General features: G+C 36.4%; 3 protein-coding genes across 8 annotated transcripts in view; 1 reads left to right on the top strand and 2 right to left on the bottom strand.

Annotated features, from left to right (window-relative positions):
- Nucleotides 1–686, top strand: part of LOC105179367 (manganese-dependent ADP-ribose/CDP-alcohol diphosphatase-like) — a 2,898-nt gene extending 2,212 nt beyond the window's left edge. Inside the window, 1 exon segment of the mRNA XM_011102973.2 lies at nt 1–686. This exon segment is cut by the window's left edge and continues 11 nt beyond it. Coding sequence (XP_011101275.1) covers nt 1–444 — 444 coding nt within the window. The 3' untranslated portion in view covers nt 445–686.
- Nucleotides 687–2,142: 1,456 nt separating this feature from the next.
- Nucleotides 2,143–3,367, bottom strand: LOC105179368 (high-affinity nitrate transporter 3.1-like). Its single transcript, XM_011102974.2, has 2 exons — nt 3,116–3,367; nt 2,143–2,805 (listed from the first exon to the last, which is right to left on the bottom strand). The coding sequence occupies exons 1-2, from the start codon at nt 3,240–3,242 to the stop codon at nt 2,321–2,323; spliced, it is 612 nt and encodes a 203-aa protein (XP_011101276.1). The 5' UTR covers nt 3,243–3,367; the 3' UTR covers nt 2,143–2,320.
- A 2,463-nt stretch (nt 3,368–5,830) lies between these two features.
- LOC105179369 (putative late blight resistance protein homolog R1A-10) lies at nt 5,831–10,751 on the bottom strand. Of its 6 annotated transcripts, none has more exons than XR_849278.2 (3): nt 7,809–10,623; nt 6,525–6,993; nt 5,831–6,407 (listed from the first exon to the last, which is right to left on the bottom strand). XR_849278.2 is itself a non-coding variant. In XM_011102976.2 (3 exons), exon 2 carries the CDS (start codon nt 10,480–10,482, stop codon nt 7,843–7,845), a length of 2,640 nt encoding a protein of 879 aa, XP_011101278.1. In that variant the 5' UTR covers nt 10,483–10,540; nt 10,630–10,751; the 3' UTR covers nt 5,831–6,993; nt 7,809–7,842. The 6 variants fall into 6 exon arrangements, 5 of the variants coding, with proteins under 5 accessions (XP_011101278.1, XP_011101281.1, XP_011101280.1 ...); XM_011102976.2 differs by adding an exon at nt 10,630–10,751 and having other exon boundaries at nt 5,831–6,993; nt 7,809–10,540; XM_011102979.2 differs by lacking the exon at nt 6,525–6,993.

A 10,751-nucleotide genomic window follows, 5' to 3' on the forward strand; every position in this document is an offset into this window, starting at 1 on the left:
CCAAATTTGGATAAGAATAGTCCAAATGGACTTGTTGGGCAGGAGAGAAGGTTTCTTATGTTCAACGGAGCAGTTGGGAAAGAGCAGATGGAATGGTTGGATCAAATACTTCAGGATGCAACAAAATTAAACCAGAAAGTTGTGATATGCTGCCATCTACCTTTAGATCCTCATGCAGCATCCAATGAAGCACTGTTGTGGAATTATAACGACGTGATGGATGTGATACACAGATATAATTGTGTGAAGGTCTGTCTAGCTGGACATGACCATAAAGGCGGATACTCAGTTGATTCCTATGGCGTGCACCATCGGATTCTTGAAGCAGCTTTAGACTGCCCTCCAGGCACCAATGCTTTTGGTCATATTGATCTTTTTCATGATAGTTTGTTACTCACTGGTACAGATAGATTGAAGACTCAGGAGATGGTTTTCAGTTGCTAGTTGTACCAAGGATTCTCATCTCAAAACATCTTGTCAAATTGTTTCAGTGTTCTGCTAAAAGCCCATATATCTTTAGAGCAGCTTGATTGTATTAAAAAAAGATGCACATGGGTTAATGAAGTGTCATTACCCGAGCAGACTCTTTTTCAATTTCCACCATTAAAGGTGTTGGTGTTCTTCTTTTCTTCGGGACTGAAGTATCTTAGTCCATCTGAATACACAATTGTCATTCATAATCTTTACTTTGCATGCTTGTTCTGCTTGATGATTTAAATTTGCCTTGTCTCCATCTAAATGCTATTTAACTTAATACTTGTATAAGTCAAACTAATGAAGGACCGGAATCAATATGCCCCGTTATCCGAGTTTTAAAGTCATGAGTCAGAGTTGAACCATACATGAGAATTTCATTACTATTTTGCTAAGTTCACAATGTATCCTGTTATTTCAGATGTTTATGATTTATGATGCTATGCTTCTAATAATTCTTCTCACTGGTGCTGCTTGAGTAATACCGCAATTGTCAGTGTCACTAGCAAGGCAATCAGAAGAGAGCTTAGCTTATCTGTTGATATTTCCTGTTATATTTACCATTGACTATTTACCTTCTATCATCAGGCACCAAGTTTCCTCATCTATAAACCACAATTTATTTTGTTTTGCATCTCTAACTTGCGGTTTACTTGTACATTCTAATACTTATCTATATGATTCATGATGCTTGGTGGAGAAGCAAATCCTATCCATCAAAGCATAGTTTATTCTGTTTTGCATCTAGCAGTTGACTTGAATATTCTAATTCTCCATCTATATGATTCATGATCTCTCCTTGCAAACTATATAACTGATGCTGGTCGATAATTACTGAAATGGTCAACTAGCATATGCTAGCTGTATTGATAAATTATATTCAGAATGTGAATACGGAAATCAATAATATATTATCTGCAGATTTCCAGTTATTTCTTCACTGTAGTGCTTGCAACTACAATGGAGGAAACAAATTTTATCCAATATGGCAGTTCATATTATCCATTTCTTGTGGTTTACTTGCATTTCTAATCCTATGACTATGGTGGTTTGCAATTGTATTAGTCCATGGCGGTTTGTAATTGTGTTAGTTCATTTTCTACTGATATCATAATGCAGACTGCTTATATGGATTAAGTGTTGGTTCCATGAATTTTCAGTCCTTCATGAAAAGCATTAGGAGTTGGTGTTGTTACTTAAAATCATGTAACACAAATTGCTAAGTCTGTGGTTATCTGTTTCCAATCAGCAGTTACTACATACACATTCTCATTCTTGTTGTCATTGAGAAGTGCTATGGAACTTCTCATACATCAGGCCATATTGAAATTCCATAAATTCATGGATGAGAAATTTAGTAAACCACACTCTACTTTATGGATTAGATTTCGGATCTGGTTCTCTGTTTACAAACATAAAAACTTGAAATTGTCTATTTGGATGATCTTTCCTTTATGCTACATATTTGGACAGTGTTTGCCACCAGTTGGTTTTGCTGTTTGCCTTCCAGAAATATATGAAAATCTCATTCCATGCATTGACCTTTTGTTATCTATCTATATGCACCCTGATGCCTGAAACCTCTGAAATTTCATCTTCCATTTACCCTTCCCTGCCCCAAAATTCCAGACACAACAGCAAGTATGATAGGGGATAGGAAAAACATGATACTGAAAGAGCAATTCATTTAATTTCTGAACTTAATTCAAACCTCTCATCCAACCTTAAGACATCACACATTGGCTCGTATCCTGAGAAACAGCTCCACCAAACAACCTCATAGCCTGATTATATGATAAAAACTAATGTATGAATAAAACACAAGGAAAAGTATTCATAGTTCACATCACTTTGTTTGGGACGCCTTGGCCTTTCTCTTTTCCAGGAAGAAGAACCCAAACAAGGAAAGGATGGAGAAAGCAGAGAAGCAAACTGATGCGATGTCTAGCGACACGTGACGGCCGGAGATCGCCTGGACCTCAAACAAGTTAGTGGTCTTGTGAGAATCCGTGGTCTGGCCGTAAGCTACCTCTTCATCAGCAGAGTTACACGCGTAGGCCCTGATGAAATATGTAGCAGTTGGCACATCCCTCTGCACTGTCCAGGTGAAGGTGTTGTTAGAAGTGCTGTATGGTTTGGCAACAATTTTGTGTAGACAGGTCTTGTCCTTTTTCAAATTGTCCACTGTTTTCCTCCACGCACGATCTTGTTGGCTGATTGGTGCAAAGCAAAGCTTGACCTTTATTGTGCCGTAGGCAGAATCTATCCCAGCTGGGAAGCTAGTGTTCAGTGCCCATGTGACAGTGATTTTATCTTCCCCAGCTTTCAGAACTGCAAATTCAATGAAGGGATAATTTCAGATGACAGTAAACAAAGTTATGCACCTATCTTCTGCAAAGAAAGAATGGTATCATATGTTTGTCTGAAATAAGGTAATTCTCGGAGACAATCCTCACGTTTTTCCCTTCAAAGATACTCTAGTTTTCCAAGTTCCCAATGTCTGGATTTCTGAGGATGACTACATACTGTTGTTTATGACCACTATCAATCTTGAAAGAGATATTACATGTAAGAATACCACGAAATCAACTTTAGTTTGTATAATGATTCATTCATGCATTTTTCTCTATGAGCAAGTTACCTTGGCCTGGTTGAGGTGAAGCAGTGACAATAAGAGTGTCCTGAAGGGAAGAGAAGGTAACACCACAGCAAGAAGCCGCCAAGCACGAAAGCAAGAACAAAGCTAGAAGAAACCCAGGAAAAGCCATCGGTGCACTGCTTTCTGAATTCAAGCACTTCCAAACAATCAGGGAGAAAGAAAGCTGAAAAGTTCAAAAAGTGAGATCCCACTGCTTGAAGATGGGCCAATAGGTAAGATTTTAATTGCTTTATATAGAGGCTGCAACAAGGTGTCTTCCGCTTATTACATAAAGACAAGAAAAGTCAACCATAGCCAAAACCAGCAGATTTTCCTAATCAGTGCTAGACATTAACCAGAGATTACTGTAGTAAAGGTTGCTGACACTGATGTCTGATTTATTAAATGATGATTTGGCCCAGAAGCATATTCAAAGGGTATATGGGGTGAGGGATTAGAATGTGATTTGCTCTAGTTCTCTAGTTGACTTGGCTTTAATACATTCTTGGACAGTTGGATGAAATGGAAATATTTCCATGTGTGTGTGCAAGAATCATGACAGGAGCTTCCTTTTATATTTTCGAGTTGTTGATTTCCTTGGGCTTGTCATCTCCAACACCAGAAAGAGTAACAAGAAAAATCAAAGAACTCGTACATCTTTCCAAAGGTTGGCAGTCCATTTCAATCATCAATGTTGATAGGTAACCTAGGAAACTCTAGTGAGTATGCAAAACTTTTAAGTCAAATCTAGATTCCTTACAGTTGGTGTTTTGTTTTGAATTTGAAGAAAGGATTTTAAATGACTCAATTTGAAAGGAATTTGAAATCCATTCATATTTCATCAAAATTTATTTAAAAATTAAAATAGAAGAATTTAAAATCCTTTACATTTTACATCATTAAAACATATTCAAAGAATTTTAGATGAAGAATCTAAAATATAGATTCCAAATTCTTCATCCAGATGCGACCTCAAATAATTTAAAGAAATCTATTAAAGAAACAAGCAATATTACTGTATAGAAATAGAAATAACTGTTATGCAATTAAGAAATAAAACGTGGTTGGAAAGAATGTTGAAAATAAAATAGGAGATTGGGTTAAGTACGATTTTAAAAAAGCAAAGGGCAGATGAGAAGCTGCTGCTCGATTGCAGTTGAAAAATTCCATATTGTATTCTTTTCCCAAGTTGGCTATTTTGATCCCTTCGTTTGCAGGTTAAAATTTAATAATGATCATCAGTCGTGTCGTGCGTCTCCTAATGTTTGTCAACACTCCAACTTGTTGCCCACCCACACATCAACACATATATACACAAACAAACAAAAAGAAAACAAATCAAAATAAAAACACCAGAAAAAAAAAAAATTATGACGAATATTGATTAACTACTATTATATAATGTAATACTAGTTTTGTGAGTTTTTTATCATCAAATGTTCATTAATTATGGTCAAAATTAAAGAAAAAACTGAGTAATTAATTTTATCATTTACTATTTCAGTGAAGTGATTAAATAAATTATATAATTACCATAGTTTCGTGTCGTGGTATTGGTGATAATATTAAATGGGATTGCTTTATAACGACGTACGGAGAATAGCAAAATATTATTGAGCGATATAAAATAGATGTATTATGAAAATTTTAAAAAAAAGATAGTGAATTATAAAATAAAATAACTATACTTTGTAATTAATGTTTGTTTAGCAGTTTTATGACAAAATTAAGTATAATATCGTTGTGAATTCGAGTTTGTAATAGAAAAGGTCTATTAGCAGTAACAATAAAAAAATAACTAATGTTATTTGATATTATCATCGATCATATTCTTGGAGAATAATCGGTATCAATAATATTTCTTATTCCACTTTGTTTATTAGAATTTTACATTAATTAAAAAATTATATTTTTCTACATGCAACATATGTGTAATTTTTAGTAAAGTAAATGTCAATTCATATAAAAGAATTTGTACCGAGGTGTTCATCTGCATACACAAGAAACACACAAAAATACACAAATTGACCAAGGGTTTCATGTATTTTTGGTTCGGTAACATAGCTCATTTGGCAATTTCGTCGTTCAATTTTCTAAGCTAGTAAATTAGTCCTGCATTTTTTAATTTTTATGACTTCAATCATTCTTTTCGTTAGAGTTCGCCCTTCTCACCAGTGGAGGTCAGCTCCGGCAAAAAAAGAAATAAAATCTAAAAAAATAAAAAGATGTAGGACCAAAATACTACCCTAAAAAATTAAAAGAACGCAAAATGAATTAAATTACGGGACCAAAATGTTTTTAATCCCACACAGAAATACATGTGTTTGTGTGTGTGTAGGATACACAATAACTAAGACTAATAAATAAAAAATATAGTGACTGATTTTTTTTTATATTGAAAAGTAATATATACAAAAAATTTAAAAGTATGCAACATATATTTTACAATATAAAAATATATTAGAGTAGAATAAATGTATCATTTAACTTATTTCTACTTGATGCTTCTGGATTATAGTTTAATGCTTGGTCCCAAGCATTTTTGCAGTAAGGTTTACATATTCTCAGCAAATGCTACTCTACATCCATCATCACATTACAGACCAAAAAATTAAAGTATAATATTGCTATCCTTTTTCACTTTTGGTTTTTAAAATTTTTCTCTCTTTTTTTGTTCCTTCTTCTGCTCTTTTCCCATTGGGTTCTTGTGTAAAAATATTAGACAAAGATAAGAAATTTATAAGATTTAAGAGAGGGCCTTAGGCAACAAGCAAGTGAGGTCTTATGGTCTCAACTTACACTCACAAGACAATATCATAGTTCACAAATAAATCTGTGTTCAAACAGTGCAAGTTGTGATTTGTTTGTTTGTTTGTGTGAGAGGACTGCCTCGCATTCCTAGTGTCCTGTGATGCAAATATCAACAGCAGCACCATGAAAGCAAGCATCATCTGGATACTGGATTACTCATCACTTGGTTTTGTGATCATCCTTTGGAAACTACTTCACACAAACTTGAAGCCAACAGGGATCTCTTTCAGTTTGTAGCAGTGCCGAATGAGTAGGTTCTGAACAAGTGGGAAGTGACCATGTATTCCAACTCAGTGTCTTCAATTAGAAGAACTCTAAGTTGCAAGAATCCCCCCTCGAAAGGCGTAGCATCGTAGTTTAAACACCTCAAGATTCGGCAAACCAGCAATAAGACTCATGTCTTCCCAAGGAAGTCCAAGTCCATTGAGTGTTAACTTTCTAAGACTCGCTGGAAAAATGGAGCAGGAGGCTTGGGGCAAAGAACCTGCAATTTGGGATTAGGATTCACTATGAGTGTTTAAGTTGATTGAGATAGACAAGATCATTAAAGCAAAGGAAAGGTTCTGCAGTATCCAGTGGGACTTCAATTCTTGAGAATGACCCGCTGTTTTAGACGAAACAAGTTCGTCATCTTCTTCAGCAAGCAGCGACACGGACACCGACACCGACGGGTTGCTTAATTGGCTTCCATGGCCAAGTAGCTGATGTCATCTCCATCAGGGGTTTGAGATTGTGAGGAACTGAAACATGGGCTGATTCAACTACGTCTTCTAGTCTGAATGCTGACCTGCCTCTCTGATTTGCCTTTCCCTCTTGCTGTTGCTGTCTTCCAAATAAAACATTTTCCCTCATTGTACGCGAGTTGTAAGATTTCTGGATAGGGTGGAAGAATAGGAATTTGATCACAAGAATCGAGAAGGCGCTGAATTGTAAGCTTAAGAGAAACCACAGCAGCATAAGCCATTTCTGATTGCTTTCATCTTTCTCTCTCAGACACCCACACTAACAAGAAACTGGTACAAATCTTACAGCATTAACATCTCTAATCTTGATGATTAAATAATTTGCTGCTGCAATTATATGAATTGCTAAATGAGAAATCAACTGTATGAAATGTAATAGTTTATGTTTTTATTAATATGGTATATATAATAAATGTACAACTTGGGCGCATATATATTAAATGGGTATGATGCAATTTACTTTTTGTAATATTATAAATAAGCAAATTATCCCTTTATAAAAGAAAATGACAATTTACTTTGTGTCTTTTTAAAATGAAGCAATAGATTAGAGATAAATTATTTCATTATAAAAGCATTAAGGGACAAATTGATATATTTTAAAAAATATAAAAAAAATTAAAACACTATTTTCTTTTATAAAAAAATAATTTACTCATTTATAATATTATAAAAAATTGCTAAGATAAATGGTGCGTTGAAATGGTAAAAAGCATCTTGACCAGCTGCCGCCGCCCCTCATGCAAAATTTTAAATAAATCCCTATTCCTTGTTTATTGTAGCAAACACTAATTAAAATATGAAGATATTAAGTTGCCAAACTGTAATCAAGATTTAATTTAAGAAACTATATATATATATATGTGTGTACATAATATTAAAAATATATAAATATAGAAAATCAAATTTCAAGATCTATAATAGGAATAGCACAAATCACATAATTAACTATCCTTATTCTAATTCAATAATGTGGTTTTAATTTGTGAACTTGGTTCGACTCAGTTTCAATTGAGAAAAGAGAATAAAGTTGTAGTAAAATGAGATAATTTGGTGTATTTTAAATGACGGGGATAAATAATTTAATATTTTTTTTCACTTTTGTACATATGTGATATCACAAAAGTTGCTTGCATTTTTACCTTGAACGAAATCTTGAAATAGGCGGGGCACCAGTCATGACTTGAGTTTCTGATTCTCCCATGAAAAGTGGATGGAAACTTGAATATTTCCCATATTGTTTTGGGTCCGCAGCTGCAGTATTTTGTCAGCGGAAGCCACCACAGAAGGTTTGACATCAACTAGCTCCACCCTTTCCAGGGCTGGATATATCCCAATCTCAAGAGGAATCTCTTCTAGTTTGTAGCAGTGCCTAATTATAAGGTGGCGAATACTAATAAACGATCCCTCGCCTTTTCTCCAATGCCTCAGATCAGTATCCTCAAGAAGGAAAACTTTAAGTGATTTGAACTGAAATGAATCAGTTATCCACTCGGGCCCTTGAAAGGCATAGTTTTTCAGCTTCAGCACTTCAAGATGCCACAGTTTGCCAATCACTCTGGCGTCCTTCCAGGGGCATCCCAACCCGCTCAAGCTCAACTTTCTTAGACCTGAAGGCAAACTTTTAATAGGTGCAGCAATCTGAGGCTTCGGCACAGGATTTATAATCACGAAACCAAGTGATTTGATGCCCCGTTGAAAACCAAACCATTTGATGCCCTGATCAACATCTAAAGAACACAAGGATTCAGCAGCACCTGGTGCTTCCTCGATTTGAATTCTTAGTTTTTTCAGATTCGGGATTCTTTTTAGGACCTCCTTGGTACAACTACGGGTGCTAATACCTGAAAGTGTTGATAGGTTCGGGAAGAGAGCGTCTTCGGAGCTGGGGATTGGTAGGTCACTTCTCATGACTTCGAGGTGCCTCAGTTCTCGCATATTCCAGATCTCCATGGGTAGATACGATCGATGAGCTCCAGGAGATATTATGCTAAGAAATTGATGGACAATCAAGTACTGAAGATTTAAGAGCTTGGATATGGAAGTAGGGAGCTCTTTGTTGTAAGTGAAGGCAAGGTATCTTAACTGAACTAGTTTTACTACCTCGATTGGAAACTCGTGGAAGCGAATTGTAAGCGCATCCAGTACTCTGAGCAAACTGAAACACAAGCGTCTTGGTACTGGATATTGATGGTGCGGGCCAGTACAGAGGAGCGAACGAGCTTTTAAAACGGATGCCATTGAGTTATACACATCTTTTATGCCCAATAAACCATTGTTGTGGACGCAGAGTCTGCGTTGGCTTTCTACACCTTCTTTTACAGCATTGGCATAATTGTTTATGACACGAAAAAACTTGTCCTTTTCAGCTTCTTTGATGCATAGGTACAGAAAGACAGAATGGACCTTGCAGGTTTTAATTCCAGTAATGATGCCCGGCTTGCTGAACAGAACAACACTTTTGGACACAAGCTGCACCAAACAGTCCATGGCAACTTCTTCTATGGTTATGATAGAATTTGGTTCAAGAAATCCCTCAGCGCACCACAAGTTGATGAGCTTGGTAGCAGGGATCTCATAACCATGTGGGAAAACTCCCATATAAACAAAGCATGCCTTCAAATGTTGCGGCAAGTGCTTGTAGCTCAACATTAGTTTCTTTGACATGACTTCATCAGCACTAATGATAGCTGAAATTTCATCCTTTGCCACCTTTTTCCAGTATTCGGGGTTTTTGTCCGCTTCAGATAGGTGCTTGCCTACTACCATGATCGCAAGAGGAAGTCCTTCACACTTCTCAGCGATCTCTTTTCCAGCTTCCTCAAGATCAGTAGGGCATGAGTGCTCTCCACTAAAAACCTTCTGACAAAGAAGACTCCAACTTTTTTCGTTATCTAGGAAACGCTTCAAAACGATATGACCACGAGCATCTAGAGCAATTTCTTGTAGCCTGGTTGTCAGTAGGATCCGGCTTCCTAGTTTGTCATCTGGAAAGAACTTTTCCAACTCATTCCATACTTGTGTGCTCCATATGTCATCCAACACAATCAGGTACCTTTTACCTTGCAAACTTGTGCTGACATACTCAGCTACTTTCTCACTTTCTTCTGCATGTATTTTGTCAGCGCCAAGATCCAACTTAGACAGAATATCTAGCATAAGTCCTTTTAATTGATATTGAACGCCAATTCTGACCCAGAGGCGACACTCAAAAATACTCGAAATCGATGGATCTTCATAAACCTGTCTAGCGAGAGCAGTCTTACCGATACCTGGCATCCCGGCGAGCACGACAACTTTCCTCTCAGATGGCAACTGCTGGATGAGAAGATTCTTCATTTCACTAATTTCATCTTCTAATCCGACCATCTTTGACTCCATTCCATCAAAACCATCAATTCTTGATGAATCATCTTCTTCCGGCAGCAACGACTTGCTTACTTGATGCGAGCTATACTCCTTCCCGATCCTCCTCACCGATTCGGTAAAGAAATCAATCTCATCCTTCACTTTCTTGCCCATTACGTCAACATCCAGGGTTTCAATTTGCGAGAGAAACTGATCTGATACATGGGATTCCAGTGCATCTTCCAGTCTGCATGCTGCCTCCCTGATTTGCCTTTCAAGAGCATTTGCACTCTCGCTGTTGCTGTTTCCAAGATGGGAAAAGGAACTCGCGAGAAAATATCTGATGGACTCAACTTCCTCGTATGCAGATTTTATGGTTTCTGGACAGGGAGAAGGAACAGGAATCGGGGAAGAATTCAAAAGCCGCTCAATTGTCTGCTTTAGAGAAATCACAGCTGCATAAGCCATTTCTACTTACTCTCTTTCTTTTCTCTCAGATCTCACACAAACTGTTGTACCAAATAAACTGTAAACAGAAATCTTAAAGCATTAGCATCTATTCATGAAAGCAATGAATGTACAACAAAATGGGCATTGAAATAATTAAAACCTTACCTTGAAACTTGAATTAATGTCTGTTTCGCAAATATGACCTCCCCCGGAAATCATTTGCAGAAATGCTGAGCGCGTAATTTTTTTTTTTAATAATTTTATATTTAATTATCTGCGATTGTGAC

Source organism: Sesamum indicum, unplaced genomic scaffold, assembly GCF_000512975.1.
Source record: "Sesamum indicum cultivar Zhongzhi No. 13 unplaced genomic scaffold, S_indicum_v1.0 scaffold00155, whole genome shotgun sequence".
In the NCBI taxonomy this organism is placed as follows: domain Eukaryota; kingdom Viridiplantae; phylum Streptophyta; class Magnoliopsida; order Lamiales; family Pedaliaceae; genus Sesamum; species Sesamum indicum.

Bases quoted from the DNA above. Each gene is read 5' to 3' on its own strand.
- LOC105179369 (XM_011102976.2), bottom strand. From the start codon at position 10,482: ATGGCTTATGCAGCTGTGATTTCTCTAAAGCAGACAATTGAGCGGCTT.
- LOC105179368 (XM_011102974.2), bottom strand. From the start codon at position 3,242: ATGGCTTTTCCTGGGTTTCTTCTAGCTTTGTTCTTGCTTTCGTGCTTG. The intron at 2,806-3,115 runs GTAACTTGCTCA...TTGAATTTGCAG, and splicing joins TTCACCTCAACCAGGCCAAG to TTCTGAAAGCTGGGGAAGAT.